At 40.7% G+C, this 16587-nt stretch overlaps 1 protein-coding gene across 1 annotated transcript in view; it reads right to left on the bottom strand.

The window, feature by feature from the left end:
- Positions 1 to 16587, bottom strand: part of plxnb3 (plexin B3) — a 110815-nt gene that overhangs the window by 23330 nt on the left and 70898 nt on the right. Inside the window, exons 5-18 of the mRNA XM_057818766.1 lie at positions 14275 to 14454; positions 11610 to 11738; positions 11440 to 11540; positions 7976 to 8108; positions 7735 to 7894; positions 7531 to 7639; positions 2203 to 2311; positions 1865 to 1981; positions 1675 to 1788; positions 1515 to 1605; positions 1169 to 1326; positions 946 to 1097; positions 766 to 871; positions 541 to 677 (exon numbers count right to left, since the gene is read on the bottom strand). Coding sequence (XP_057674749.1) covers positions 541 to 677; positions 766 to 871; positions 946 to 1097; positions 1169 to 1326; positions 1515 to 1605; positions 1675 to 1788; positions 1865 to 1981; positions 2203 to 2311; positions 7531 to 7639; positions 7735 to 7894; positions 7976 to 8108; positions 11440 to 11540; positions 11610 to 11738; positions 14275 to 14454 — 1796 coding nt within the window. The remainder of the gene's footprint in view (positions 1 to 540; positions 678 to 765; positions 872 to 945; positions 1098 to 1168; positions 1327 to 1514; positions 1606 to 1674; positions 1789 to 1864; positions 1982 to 2202; positions 2312 to 7530; positions 7640 to 7734; positions 7895 to 7975; positions 8109 to 11439; positions 11541 to 11609; positions 11739 to 14274; positions 14455 to 16587) is intronic.

Genomic DNA, 16587 nt, shown 5'->3' with positions numbered 1-16587 from the left:
CATCTTCAATTGTGCTTTGCTATGGGTATGTTGTTTTTTATTGGCATGCTATAATGGTGCCATTGACTCACACTAGCTGAGCAACTCTGAGCCACGCTGAGCTCTGAAACTAACAAATAACTTGCAAACGAAACGGAATTTGTTGAAATCAACTCCACCAATTAACTAAACCCCCGCTAACTCGAAGATTAAGCCTGATGTCAAAAATCTTGAACTTCAGCTTTAAGTTGAATGATAAAGTAGGAATAGAATTAATGCATTCATCTTCTGAACCGCTTATCCTCACAAGGGAGGAATAGAATTGGGTATGGAAATTGTTCTATTTTTAAATAGCGGTTTAAAGTAGCATTTTCAAATCAAAAACAGGAAGTAGGATAACAAATGAGAGTAAAAGTAGAAATTAGTTGACTAAAATTGAACGGGACTATAATTAAAAGTCTGGGATGAATAAGGAATGAAATAGGAGCATGAAACAGAACTGCAAATGGGAGTAGGATTAGGAATCCACAAAATTGGACTAGGATTAGGAGTAGCACACACATGTAGCATGGCTTTCTTCCCAGAAAGACTTGGAGTTGGGAAGCCTGGCCTGTCAGCAGCTGTCGACCTTTCACTGTTAACCTGCTCCCTCCAGAAAGCGGGCCTCTGTCAGGAAACACAGCCAGAATTTGTGGGTCCTGCAAATGGAAAATAAGTCACCATGCTGCGGTCAGCAGACTGTCTTTCCTTTCTGAGTAACCTTATGGAAGGCCGACGTCTTCTCACCTGATAGCTGAAGTTGCTCTTGGACCTGCCTGGCGGGCTTGTTCCCACAGTAACAACAACAGGTCCCGTCATCTTTTTCTCACTGGCCTGCAGTTTACACACAACCCTGCATACACATACAAATACCTGACTGTCACATGACTGACTATTTTGTGCTTTGGTGTGCATGTGGCTATGTACCTGGTAGATATTTCGTAACCTTCAGGGTGGGGAGGGCACTGCACACCTGCCACTGTGACTCCGCCCACTACATCCTGGTAGCTCATCCCCAGGTTGGAACCACTGATGGTCACCAAGACTCCGCCCTCCAGAGGGCCAGAAAGGGGGCTTACCTGCAGATAGAAAAGTTAACTATTTTGACAGCAACAAACATGAAGGCATTTGACGTAGGTGAATGAGTAACCTGTGAGATCTGAGGAGGTGGGCAGCTGTCTGCAGGGACGCCAACACAGGATTGGTTGTAGACGCAGTTTCCCGTGCACCACACGCATCCGTACTCCTTCGGCACGGCACGGCACTGCGAGCAATCCGATTGGCCAGCTGAGCAGTTGTACAAGTGGACTAAAGAGCACAAGAAACACCAGAATTATCATGTGAATATCAGAATTTCCTGTATCGTCATATTCTTTTGTTGAAGTTGTCAGTAAAGTACATTTCTATGCCCTTTATTACTGACTGAGGCTCAACCTGTAAACTGTGTAGTTGACTGTGGGTCTAACTGGGGTGTGTTTGTTACATGAAGTCCTTACGTTGAAGACCAGGTAAAGTATCGATACGCCTCGCTCCTCTCTTCAGAAAGATAGGCGCAGAATAAACAAGCTGACTCACTGCATACTGAAACTACAGGGAGCCAAGGTTAAGCAAGCAGGTTGAAGGCCGCTGTGACCTTTGTGTGTATCTCAGTGATACCTGGTAGGAGCTGCAGGTGAAAGAGTATGTGCCATCATTGGCTTTCTGGGCAATAGCTGTCAGGTTGACTAGGACGCCTTCGATCTCCACCACACACATATATGGCGCCTCATCCTACAGACACACGATTTAATTGTATTGCTATTTTTTGAAGGATCTCCCGTAACGTCCTCGTCATTGATCTTCTCACCTTGAATATGCCCAAATTGTGGGCCCTTAGAACCACACTACTTGTCAGGCCCACTGGAACCAAGGCAGAACTCTGAAGTCCGAAAACTTGAGGACACTGACCTAGACCAGTAGAATCCTGTTGACAGAAAGGACTACAGGCTCAGAGACAGACAAGTAGTCAGACAAACTGACGCAGAAAAACTGGCACACAGATAGATAGACAAAGGGACGAATATACAGGTAGCTGTAGCTAGATGGACAGAGAGCACACATACCGAAAGATAAGTAAGCCAACTCAGACAGACAAGTTGACGGATATGTAAAAAGATGAAGTGACACACGGGTAGAAAGACTCACTTTCTGGTTGAGCGGGGTGTGTTGATTAGAACATTGGTCGAGGTGCGTACATTGCTGGTCCAGGGGACACCAGTTACACTTCCACACACTGACGACACATGCCAGACACCTGAAACAAAAATTATGATTCCTTTTCAGTTTGACCGATTTATAGTTTATATTTTCTTCCTGAACTTTAACATGTAGTTCAATGACTCATTGAAAGACAAACTCTTAAAAGATTATATGCGAACATATCCATTACCTGTCAGTCATTTTCAGTGTTGTCACTTGTAATCTGATTACTTTCAGTAACCAGCAAGCTAACGTGTTCATTTTTCCAAACCAGTAATCTGATTAAAGTTAGTTTCCTTAGTGTCTGTGCGCTACTATTTTGTTATTACCTCATAATGTATGAAGAATACTGTAGTCATGTACAAAGAGCATTTTGAACAGAAAAGGTTGCTCTTGAGTTTGGAAATGACATCATATGTTAGGTTTTCTCATCGGAGGACAAAAAAAAAAAAAAAATTGTGACGAGTACCATGCTGTGTGAGTACTGAGAGTCTGCGGCCAAAACAACATAGCCTAGCTTCCCTGTCTGGACTCGAACAATTAAAGAGGCAGGAGAGATACTACAAACGGCTGGATTTGCTCACTGGAAATACAGCCATTACTTCACATTTTTGTCCAGTAAAGATGACAAAAATATCACTGTGCGTTGCAAACTTTGCGCTGGCTCAAAAACACGTTAGACCGCTAAAAACTCCACAGCCAATACAAGGAACCACTTGGAATTACAGCACAGTGTGACAAAACTCGAAGCAAAGCCTACCGTTAAACACACAGCCAGCACTTCTACAGTTTATAACCAGCCTTTACGTACATTTTATTAGTTATAGTTTGTAGCCATAGGCGGAGTTTAACTTTTGTGGGAGGGGGGAGCAAAACACCTTGATGACCCTGAAACTGTCTATCAGCTAGAATTCTGACCCAGAAAGACCTGCTAGTCCGCCTATTAAAAGTCCACCTCCATTCTATGTATTATCCTGAATCAGATGCACTTGTTTGAGGTCGATAGAAGCATAAAGACACCTGGCCACCCCATAAAATCAGTAATACTCAAACTTGTAACATGGTCAAGACCAAAGAGCTGTCCAAAGACACCAGAGATAAAATTGTTCACCTCCACAAGGCTAGAAGGGGCTATGGAGCAATTGCCAAACAGCTTGGTGAAAAAAGTACCACTGTTGGAGCAATCATTAAAAAATGGAAGAAGCTAAACATGATGCCCAATGTAAGATATCACCTCGTGGGGTCTTAATGATCCCAAGATATGTGAGGAATCAGCCCATAACTACAGGACAGGAGTTGATCATTGACCTGAAAATAGCTGGGACCACCATTCCCAAGGTTACTGTTGGTAATACACTGAGATGTCATGGTTTGAAATAATGCATGCCACGGAAGGCTCCCTTGCTTAAACCAGCACATGTCAAGGCCCGTCTTAAGTTTGCCTATGACCATTTGGATGATGCAGAGGAGTCATGGGAGCGAGTTTTGTGGTCAGATGAGAGTAAAATAGAACATTTTGGTCATAATTCCACTAACCGTGTTTGGAGGAAGAAGAATGATGAGTACTATCTCAAGAACACCATCCCTACTGTGAAGCATGGGAGTGGTAGCATCATGCTTTGGGGTGTTTTTCAGTGCATGGGACAGGACAAGTGCACTGTATTAAAGAGGGAATGATTGGGGCCCTGCATTGTGAGGTTTTGGGGAACAACCTCCTTCCTTCAGTCAGAGCATTGAAGATGGGTCGTGCCTGGGTCTTCCAACATGACAATGATCCGAAGCACACAGCCAGGAAAACCAAGGAGTGACTCCGTAAGTAGCATAACAAGGTTCTAGAATGGCCTAGCCAGTCTCCAGACATAAACCCGATAGAAAACCTTTGGAGGGAGCTCAAACTCTGTTTCTCAGCGACAGCCCAAAAACCTGACTGATTGGAGGGCCAAGATCCCTCCTGCAGTGTGTGCAAACTACAGGAAACGTTTGACCTCTGTAACTGCATATGAAGGCTACTGTACCAAATATTAACATTTGTTTTCTTAGTTGTTCAAATAATTATTTGCAGCTTTATCACACAAATAAATCGTTTAAAAACTTCACACATTGTGATTTCTGGATTTTTCTTTTTAGATTATCTCTCTCACAGTGGACGATGAAAATTTCAGACCCCTCCATGATCTCTAAGTTTAAGAACTTGCAAATTAGCAGGATGTTCAAATACTTTTTTACTTCATCATTTATGCGTTCTATAAATATTTTCACTACTATTTACATCATAAATTCCCACTGAAGATATCAAAACTATGAATGAACATGTGGAATTATGTACTTGGCAAAAAAAGTTGAAATAACTGAAAACAGGTTTCATATTCCATTTTCTTCAAAGTATCCACCCTTTGCTCTTATTACTTTTTTGCACACTTTTGGCAGTCTCTCAATGAGCTTGCAGACACCTGAAACGGTTTTCACTTCACAGGCATGTCTTATCAGGTTTAATAATTGGGCATTTGCTGCCTTTTCAATGGGGTTGGGAGCATCATTTGTATTTGACTGAATGAGGTGTGTCCAAACATATGACACTGTTCGTGTTCAACTTCGGTTCAAGCTCAGTTGTTGTTGAAGCTTTTGAATGCTTAGGTTTAAAGAAATTCTAAATATCCATTTGCCCCCTCAGGTGTAGTTTTGGCTAAGAAAAGCAAACGACCGTCTCTAAAGTGCTAGTCACATGATCTGTTCGAAAAATAATTTTGACCCATTATGAAATACTCTGTAGAGTTCTTGTTCATTTCTTTCACTTTTATAGACAACATTTTAACAGTTAGGTCTTTATTTTAAATGGGAAGTTTAGAATTTTGACATTAGGCTTAATCTTTAAGTTAGCGGGAGTTTAATTAGTCGGAGGAGTTTATTTCAACAAATTCCACACAGTTTGTCAGTTATTTGGTAGTTTCAGGGCTCCGGAGTGGCTAAGCCAGGGGTGGGCAATTATTTTTCCCCAGGGGCCAAATGAGAAGCAGAAAATATTGTGGAGGGCCGGACCAAAATTTGAAATCTACTCGTTATTAATTTTATTTCAACATTGAAATAAGTAAATTGTATTGTTTACAGAAGCTGGTAAGAGTATGTGTTATTTTTAGATAATGAGAGAGTGAGGTTGTTTTACAAAAAACCTGAATTTATTCAGTGAAAACAGAGGTAAGTTTGCTACATTTTTGACTGCTTTTCAGTCACATTACCACAGTGCTTTATTTTTAACTTTCTATAACGATACCACAATAATGTAACATAACTCAACATTTTTATCAAACTGCCAAACAGTGCAGAACAAACATGTTTCAGTATTTTTTTTTCTTCAGCGAGAGAAATCTAGCCTCTGTTGAGCTTTAACAAGAGCATCAAGGTCAGGTTGAATGTTTGAGGTGGAGATGTGAAGCACATCTGACAGATGGTCTTCAGTCAGAGAGGACCTGTACCTGGATTTGGTAAACTTCATTACTGAGAATGTTTGCTCACATGTGTAGGTAGAAAAACACCAAATAAACACCAATTTATGCTCAGCGTCAAGTTCAGTCACTTTATCTTGCATCCGTTTCAAAAGTCCTACTATTTCCCGGTCAGATTGGGACAACCATCAGTAGTGACTCCTACCAGTTTGTCCCATTTCAGTTCAAGCTTGTCCATGCATGCGTTTACCTTGAACAAATCACTCCCCGTGGTTGTTCCTTTCATTGATCTCACTGCTGCCAGCTCCTCCGTAATCGTGAAATCCTGTGTTATTCCTCGGAGAAACACGAGTAACCGCGCCGTGTCGCGGACGTCACAGCTCTCGTCCAAAGCCAAGGAGAAAAAGTCAAAACTTGCTACTCCACTTTTTAGCTGAAGTCGGAGATTCTCCGCGATGTCCTCCACCCTTGTGGTCACCGTTCGCCTGGACAGCGGGACTTTCTCAAATGCTTCTTTTTTTCTCCGGATATATTAGTGCTGCAGAGTCCACCAAGCACTCTTTCACAAACTCTCCCTCCGAAAACGGCTTACAGTTTTTAGCGATTTTATGAGATATCACAAAGCTGGTCTTGGTTGCTGCATCCCGGGCTGCATATAGCTTGGTAAAATAGCCTTGTTGTTTTTCTAGCTTCGCTAGCAAATCTTCAGATAACCGCGCTCTTCCAGCCTCAGTCAGATGTCCGTATTTTTCTGCATGCTTCGTCTCGTAATGCCTACTCACGTTGTATTCCTTAAACACGGCGACCTGCTCACCACAAAGTAAACACACGGGTTTACCACCGACGTCTGTAAATAAATATTTAGTTGTCCATATTTTTTTTAAAACCACGAACTTTAGCGTCCACGTTTCTTTTTTTTGGCGTATGCAGACATTTTAGGGTTACCATTGAGTTGCTGCTAGTCACATGCACTCAGACTTGTTTCAGTACCTGGACGTAAATGACGTACGCATGCCGTAAACAGGTTTCAAAGTAAAAGCCCTGCTGTTTTAGTCCACGCATTACGCACAATTTTGAAAGTAGGTTTTATTTTCTTAAGTCCAAGCAACCTTTCGCGGGCCAGTCAGAGTGGGTCCGCGGGCCGTATTTGGCCCGCGGGCCGTAAAATGCCCGGGTCTGGGCTAAGCTAACGCGAGTCAATGGTAGTTGAAATCAACTCCATCGACCAATTAACCATCAGCAAACTCGAAGAGTGACCTTTGTGTGAAAAATTCTAATCTTCCCCTTTAAATTCAATTATCGGACAGTCAATTACATGCGATGACATTTTTCAGGTGTCAATCTTATGTTGAGGCGGCAAATTGAGAAAAAGTGGTAAAAAGTAACCGATAAATTACTTTTAAAGTAACTTACTTTGATAAGAAAGTAATCAGTAAAGTAACTAGATTACTTCTTTGACATGTAATCAGTAATTAAATTACTTTTTCAAGTAATCTGTGACAACATTGGTCAGTTTTGGAAATGATGTCATCATCAGAGAAGGTCTATTGGAAGCGGAGAGCTGTGATTTTTTTTCTGGATCTTATACTTGTATAGCGCATTTCCACCTTCTAAGGTTCGATTCTTTGTTTAGGAAGAGGAACCACCTATAAACATTTTTAAAATATTAGAAAAGGTCTATGGGGATGCTGCAAAAGGCCTCAGTGCTCTCAAAAAGGTGATATCCAAGATCAAAAGTAAAGGAAAAGTGAAGTTTGAGTGACCTCTGCTACAAATTAATACATTTATCCTGGAAATGGTGTGTAATGTAACATGTTGCAGAATGTTGCCTTACTGGGAAGTCTGGTTGAGTCGACTGACAGCTCCACAGTCATAGAAGGTTATGTTGGCCGTGCTGATGGTCACATTACCAAATGTCAGCGACACGGGCACAATCACGTGATCTACATGAACAACAAAAGATGAGGAAAAGTACTTCATTTGGCTCCAGAGAGCTGGTTAGAGTTTCATTATTTCTTTGACAGCTTTGGGTACTCACCGCTTCCTGTGGGCAGAGGTGGGAGAAGCCCCGGTTCAGGGGATTGACAGCTAATACTAGTTCCGGTGATGACGGCTGACTGTGGAGGAAGATGTTGAAAGACACAGGAAAGGGACTCTGCTACTGACAGGACTGGGAGCTGGAGCAGGGACATCGTCACCTGGTAAAGGAGAAAATGATGAGCCTCTGAATTCTCAAACCAAAGTGATGAATCAATATTTTCCAATTATCCTCAAGCTACCTGAGTCTGCTCGTCTTTGCTTTGATTGGCTGGCTGCACGCTCTGTACCGACACGCACTGATTGGACGATTCAAAGCTCCATATCCAGTGATGGGCATGACGGTGGCGCTGACACTCGTGTTTGCGGGAGCATCTGGACCAAACACATGTACAGTATATTAAAGTTGCAGTTCCACTTCTGACCAAGAGAGGCCTCTTTCTTTCATCTGCTCAATAGCGCTGCTTAATGAATAGCAAGTAGGAACTGGGAGACTGATACTTTGAAAATATAATTACTTTATATTTAATAGAACGTCCCAAAAGGTGTACAAGTTAGACTATGAGCCCCAAAAATATTAGCATCATTTGTAAACAGCACCTTCAACCAGACAAATTCCATAATTTTGTGAATATAATACGCTCTCATGTTCAGTACACCCAACCCACCCCAAAAATCCCGCTTCAAAGGAAATTTTTCACTTAAAATCAGAAGCAGCAGGTGCTCAAATTCGGAATAATCCGGGGGCAATTATTCAGATATTTTCAAAAGTTGACCTTACTATATGCCAACATGTATTTTGGTCACAATCGCCGTTTTCTACATAGATTAGGTAGCATACAGTGGTATGAAAAAGTATCTGAGCCTTTTGGATTTTCACACATTTTTGCATAAAATCACCATCAAATGTGATCTGATCTTTGTCAAAACCACACAGATGTAAAAACAGTGTCTGCTTTAACTAAAGCCACCCAAACATTTTTAGGTTTTCATATTTTAATGAGAATAGCAAGGAAACAATAACAAGGGGGAAAAACAGATACATGAACCCTCTGCCTAAGGAGACTTAAAGAGCAATTGAAACCATTTTTTTTTAACCAAACAATTTAAGTCAGGTGTGTGGCCAATCGCTGATGAGTGGTTTATAGCTGTCCTGCCCACTATGAAACACACACCTGATAAGAATTATCGTGATGAGAAGCATTGTCTGATGTGCATCACGGTTCGGTCAAAAGAACTGTCTGAAGACCTGCGATCAAGGATGGTTGATTTTTTTATAGAGCTGGGAAAGGATACAAAACCATCTCTAAAGTCTGTTCATCAATCGACAGTTGTCTACAAATGGAGAGTTTGGCACTGTTGCTTCTCTCCCAAGGAGTGGCCGTCCACCAAAGATGACGCCAAGAGTTCCGTGCAGAATACAATCCATAATCTTCATAATCAATACAAGCAAGTAAAAAAGGACCCCTAGAGTGTCTGCTAAAGACTTACAGAAATCACTGGCACGTCACCTACATGTAAAACTATAGCCAAGAATGGTGTTCATGGGAGGACTCCAGGGAGGAAGCCACTGCTGTCTAAAAAAAACATTGTTGCTCGTTTCATGTTCGCAAAAAGGCCCTTGGACACTCCACAGTTTTGGCAAAATATTTTGTGGACTGATGAAACCAGTTCAATTGTTTGGGAGTAACACACAACGTCTTGTGTGGAGGAAAAATGGAACAGATCACCAACATCAATACCTTGTCCCCACCGTGAAACATGGTGAAGGGCGCATCATGATTGGGGGCTGTTTTGCTACCTCAGGGCCTGGACAACTTCCATTCATTCATTCACTTTCCATACCGCTTATCCTCATAGGTGTCGCGGAGGTGTTGGCGCCTATCCCAGCTAACTTTGGGCGGTAGACAGGGTACACCCTGAATTGGTTGCCAGCCAATCAAAGGGCACAATGAGACAAACAACCATTTATGCACACACTTATGCCTATGGACAATTTAGAGAGTTTAATCAGCCTACCCTGCATGTTTTTGGGATGTGGGAGGAAACTTGAGTCCCCGGAAAAAACCCACGCAGTCATGGGGAGACCATACAAACTCCACACAAGAAGACTGTAGCCCGGGACTGAACCCTTGATTTCAGAGCTGTGAGGCGGATGTGCTAACCACTCGGACACCGTGCCGCCGGCCTGGACAACTTGCAATCATTAATGGAAGAATGAATTCAAAAGTTGATCAGGATGTTTTGCAGGAAAACCTGAGGCCGTCTGTCAAACAGTTGAAGCTAAAAAGAGGATGGAAGCTGAAACAATACAATAATCCAAAATACAGAAGTAAATGAACCTCAGAATGGTTTCAGAAGAACAAAATACACGTTCTGGAGGGGCCAAGTCAAAGTCCAGATTTGAACCCCATTGAGATGCTCTGGCATGACCTAAAGACAGTGATTCATGCCAGACATCCCAGGAATCTGACTGAACTACAGCGGTTTTGTAGAGAAGAATGGGCCAAGATTAGTCCTGATTAATGTGCCAGATTAATCTGCAGCTACGGGAAGGGTCTGGTTGAAGTTTTTGTTGCCAAAGTAGGGGCCAAAAAATATTAAATGTGATGGTTCACTTACTTTTTTTCCCCTCTTCTGTCATTGTTTGCATACTATTCTCATTAAAATATGAAAACCTATAAATGTTTGAGTGGTATTAGTTAAAGCAGACACTTTTTTCATCTGTGTGATTTTGACAAAGATCAAATCTTATTTGATGGTAATTTTATGCAGAAATGTGAGAAATTCCAAAAGGTTCAGGTACTTTTTCATACCACTGTATATACTGAAACATGCTTTTTCTAATTACTATTCCCTGTGTTCTGACTTTCTGTACCCCCAAACTCTTTTCTATCGAGCTTCATCCTCTGAATAAACAGTGCAATATAAAAAAACACAATGGGAGTGTACCAAACTCCCATGTGGCACATTAAAACTGTTCCAGCCTGTAAAAACATTCAGGTTTACCATTGTCTGTGTTTAAGCAGTTGAACAGAACAAAAATAGCTGTTTTCAGACATTACACCTCTTTAAGCATTTTTTACATTATGTGTTCTTTTTTTAACACTTTATTTTTTCTTCTTTTTTAATATTAAAAAGCACACAATGTTATGCAGAGGTGTACTTATATTATAATAATACGAATTTTGTAGACAAATGATACTATGGTATATTTACAGTGGCGGCTGAGAGTTGGGGGGGGGGGGGGCGGAACATTTACGTCTTCCTGTGGGGGGGCATAACAGAAAATAATTGAGAAGCACTGCCTTAATGGTACATTTTGCTCCGGCGTCAGCTACAGTCAAGCAATATCTATCTTTTGTTCAATGTCTCCTGTGATCTTTGGAAGACTACAGCAAATAACACATATATACAGAAATGGCACCAACTATGCTAAGATTAAAGGTGAAAGCAAAATATTATTATAAAAATTACACATTATATATCATATTTTCACAAGGCCTGGCTGGTACAGGAGAATATCTATACAATTTGTGGATTTTCTTAATTTATCTGGAACCTTTTTTGTGTGTGTATGTTTGGGGGGGGGGGGGGGGGGGGGGGTGCTAATTTTTTTATCAGTCTGAAATGTTACCATCAATAAAAGGTCAAATTGGTTCATTATCACAAAGCATGAGCAATTGTGTGCAGGGACCATCATTACCTTCCTTCCAAGACACACCAGCCACAGTAGAGGTCCCTCGTAGCCAGACAGGACTGGCAGTCATCGTTCCGCTCACATGATGATGTGGCAACCTTTGACACCTGAGAGGCATGTCTGTTAGATTCGGAGAGCAACAATACATCCTTGGAAGAGTGACACTTCCCACCCACCCTGCTATTGGTTAGGACGAAAAGGTTTTGCTGGTTGGAGTCCAGTAGGAGGTCAGCATTGACAGCACTGCCGCCGTCTACAAGCACGCTTCCATACACTTCGCCAGAACCGTTGGCCCAAACAAGCACCTACAGCATATTGCAGATATTACAAAAGACCCCTAAGGTATTATAAAGTCCTTTAATTGGTTGAAATAATTACATTGTTATCCTCAAATTAGTTCATCAAAATGTATTGAGTTTCAATTCATCTAATCAAATAATTGATTGATTTACTGTAAGTATATTATATTCAAAAATAATTATACATCAAGAAATATTTCATAATGATTTAAATTAGAATATTTGTTAAGAAATATTTTTTTTAATTTACAGTGATCCCTCGTTTTTGCAGTTAATGGGGACCAGAACCCGCCGCAATAAGTTAAAAACAAAGTAGCGCCCCCCCCCCCCCCCAATTTATTTATTTATTTACTTTGTGTGTGTGTGTTCAATGTATTCAGTTATATTTAGCATTGGAAAGAGATACAAATAAGACATGTTTTTTTCACTTTTCTTTCCCAAAATATAATTTTTTAAAAAATTATGCGTATATATATATATATATATATATATATATATATATATATGTATTAAAAAATGGTTTTTAAGCACTTCAAATGTAATACGGTAATTATGATAAGTTTTAAACCTGTTCCTGTCCCACTGAATTATTTTTAAACAAGAAAGTAGAAAGATGCTTGTCTTCATTAAATGCTTCATTGAGGGAGTCCACTCAAATGCGCTCAAGCTGCTCACTTAAACACTATGAGTTAGCAACTGCTTAACAAGCTAACAAGTCAAACAAGTTAAACAATGATTGACGTATGCGGCGCGTTAAAGCTTCGGCTTCCCACCATCTCTGGCAAGATCAAACCTTAACATCGGTCAATCATTGTTAACTTCAATAAGCAACTCCAGTGCACTGCCTGACTAAAAAAAGCCACACGAGGGAGAGTGAGACTACGTGATCGGATCGGGACAGCTCTATAAAATACTGCATTTATTTATGTTTTTTAATAGAAAAAACAAAATCCGTGACGGACTGAGGGCGCGAAGTGCGAAGTAGAGAGAGATCAGATCACTGTATGTATATACACTCACCGGTCACTTTATTAGGTACACCTGTCCAACTGCTCGTTAACACTTAATTTCTAATCAGCCAATCACATGGTGGCAACTCAGTGCATTTAAGCATGTAGACATGGTTTAAAACAATCTCCTGCAGTTCAAACCGAGCATCAGTATGGGGAAGAAAGGTGATTTGAGTGACTTTGAACGTGGCATGGTTGTTGGTGCCAGAAGGGCTGGTCTGAGTATTTCAGAAACTGCTGATCGACTGGGATTTTCACGCACAACCATCTCTAGGGTTTACAGAGAATGGCCTGAAAAAAGAAAAAATATCCAGTGAGCGGCAGTTCTGTGGGCAGAAATGCCTTGTTGATGCCAGAGGTCAGAGGAGAATGGCGAGACTGTTTCGAGCTGATAGAAAGGCAACCGTGACTCAAATAACCACCCGTTACAACCAAGGTAGGCAGAAGAGCATCTCTGAACGCACAGTACGTCGAACTTTGAGGCAGATGGGCTACCGCAGCAGACCACGCCGGGTGCCACTCCTTTCAGCTAAGAACAGGAAACTGAGGCTCCAATTTGCACGAACTCATCAAAATTGGACATTAGAAGATTGGAAAAACGTTGCCTGGTCTGATGAGTCTTGATTTCTGCTGTGACATTCGGATGGTAGGGTCAGAATTTGGCATCAACAACATGAAAGCATGGATCCATCCTGCCTTGTATCAACGGTTCATGCTGGTCGTGGTGGTGTAATGGTGTGGGGAATATTTTCTTGGCACTGTTTGGGCCCCTTGGTACCAATTGAGCATCGTTGGAACGCCACAGCCTACCTGAGTATTGTTGCTGACCATGTACATCCCTTTATGACCACAATGTACCCAACTTCTGATGGCTACTTTCAGCAGGATAATGTGCCATGTCATAAAGCTGGAATCATCTCAGACTCCTTCCTTGAACATGACAATGAGTTCACTGTACTCAAATGGCCTCCACAATCACCAGATTTCAATCCAATATAGCATCTTTGGGATGTGGTGGAACGAGAGATTCGCATCATGGATGTGCAGCCAACAAATCTGCACCAACTGTGTGATGCCATCATGTCAATATGGACCAAACTCTCTGAGGAATGCTTCCAGCACCTTGTTGAATATATGCCACGAAGAATTGAGGCAGTTCTGCAGGCAAAAGGGGCTCCAACCTGTTACTAGCATGGTGTACCTAATAAAGTGGCCAGTGAGTGTGTATATATATATACTGTATATATTCTTTTAAGGGCTAAAAAGTAACAAAATAATCCAGAAATATAATGGTATTGCCAAAAGAAAAGAAAATATATATACATATATATATATTTTTTTTTTTACATACACATTGATATGTTTTAACCTGGCCCACATGTCCAATTTAAAAGTCAAGAAGGCCCTTGAGTCCAAGATTTCTCGCACCCCTGATATAAAGAATTACCCTGGTATAAAGTATTACTATGAAAACATCACTTTGTTCTAAACAAACAAGCTAGCCTGTGCTAATGCTAGCCAAAGCGTGTTACCTTGTGCAGACGTCCCTCACGGTCGCCCACAAAGGCCACTGTGTGTCCAGCCTCTGTTGTTGTGGCGACCGCGGTCAGCTGGGTAGTGGCAGTGAAAGTAGGCGTTGCCATGACGGGCTCTACGCTGCCAATGGGGCTCGGCGTGTGCTCCCACCCACATGGATACTCAGAGACGGACACCTGCCACAGAGGACACCACCTTTGAAGAACCTCTTTCTGTACATGAATTACGATTAGAGGTGCAACAATTAATCCATTAACTGACAACTAATCGATTGGCAAATTAAACGACAACTAAGCCTGTCGCGATATGCAACAAGTCAAATTATCGTACGGTAAGTAAAAATTAGGGTGGTAATTTTCCCAGCTGCGATTTATCGCCGCTTGCGTCCGCGCAAGCATACCTATGTGCGTGCGTGTGCTGCGTACACTCGGCACACGTACTTGTTGATTACATATGAGACTCCAGTAGCTTTCATAGGTGTTTACATACAAAATAAGGAAAACACTTCTATATTAAACATTGTAAAGCATTAACATTGTTACACCAAAGCTAATGGAATATGGAGGTAGATTTGTGTCATTATTATTCAATGAAAAAAAAAAAAAGTTGCTTCAATCAAATAAAAAGTTGCTTCAATCAAAATATATATTTTCAATCGAAGAAAACGTCACTTCAATCCCAAAAATGTGTTTGAATGCAAAAATAAATTTGAAACTCAAAAAATATATATTTGAAATCTATTTTTCTTTGAAATTTTTCTTTTTGATTTAAGTCAAGTTTTTTTTGATTGAAACACCTTTTTGAATTAAGTCATGTAATTTTGCGTTTGGACCACATTTTGGCTAGGACATTTGTGTCTTTATTATTCAATCAAAAAATAAGTTGCTTCAAACAAAAAAATATATATATTTTTTCAAAAGAAAAATCACTTCAATCAAAAATGTAAAAAAATTCAATCGTAGAAAAAAAGGTTTGAATGTGAAAAAATATTTGAGACTCAGAAATTCGCATTTGAACACTTTATTTTTCATTCAAACTGTTTTATTTGATTGAAGCAATCCTTTTTGTGTTTGAGCCATATTAGGGGTAGGACATTTGTGTCTAAATCATTCAATCGCAATAAAAGTTGCTTTACTCTAAAAACTATTTTTAATCAAAGAAAAAAATCATTTGCAAAAATATATATTTTTTGAAAATATATTTTTTTATTTGAAATATATATATATTTTTTATTGAAGTGTCACTTTTTTTGAAAAGCAAAAAGTTTTAAACTCTTTTTTTTTTTCAAAGTGGAAAACACGCTTTAAAATCAAGTGGCTGTCATGTCACGATTCTTTTGATTGAAAGAGGAAGCACTGGACCCAATCAGCTGGCCTCAAGGGTCACGTTTGTTCGCTCCGTGACATCACCCCCAGGCTTGCTAACTTGCGTCCATCCATGATTGAGTGACACTTGCTGGGATCTCTTCCTGCTGCTGACGTGAACCTCGTTGCTGCTCAGCTGGCATCATAAAAACTACTCTTCTATTGCTGCGCATTCTATTTTGCACCCATCTTGCAGGTCTGTAATGACTAATTTCTAAAATATAAATCTTTCTAGTAACTCCCAAAAGCTTTTTTTAACTCGCTGCAGCAGGTAAATAACAGCAATAAGTCAAGATTTTGTTTAAAAATACATTTAATTTTGTTCTAATTTATACAGCTTAAATTGAGCTGGCATGAAGAGAAAAATAAATCCTGAACCACCTATTATCAGGTGATGTGGTTGGGTGAGGGGAGGGTCAAAACAAAGGTAAGATGATGCGCGAGCTATAATATAGTGTTTAAGTGTTAAAATATCTCTGCCATCACACCCCCTCCCTCCAAATCCTCACTCGACCGGTAGCCTGGAGGTGCCCGCATGTCATGAATGACTAGAGTCTTCAGTCAGCCTGTGTCGACACAGCAGTGTTTTTGCATGCAAACAACAATTGTGTAGATAAAAACTTATCCACAGGTTCATCAATGAAGGACTCGAAGTTAAATGTCCATATAGGTTGCCCTAAGTATCACTGAGCTTTTCTCATTAACAAATGGGCTCTTTTCCCATTGTTGCAGTGGGACATATTCCGAAATCACTTACGTAAAGACACAAGAAGGTCTACTTCCTTCTCTTGCACCACAAGTGTGTATATGAGAGAGTGCCTTTGCATGCATGTGTGTGTGTTTTATGTGGGTCGTGTAAGATAGTGACAGCTGTCTCATGATGATTCCAGCTGCTGAGGATATCAAGTGTAATCCACCCACCCAACCACACAGTATTAAGGTCAG

This window comes from Corythoichthys intestinalis, chromosome 2 (genome assembly GCF_030265065.1).
Source record: "Corythoichthys intestinalis isolate RoL2023-P3 chromosome 2, ASM3026506v1, whole genome shotgun sequence".
NCBI lineage: Eukaryota > Metazoa > Chordata > Actinopteri > Syngnathiformes > Syngnathidae > Corythoichthys > Corythoichthys intestinalis.
The sequence above is the reverse complement of the archived record's forward strand: the minus strand, read 5'-3'. Positions and strand labels throughout refer to the sequence as shown.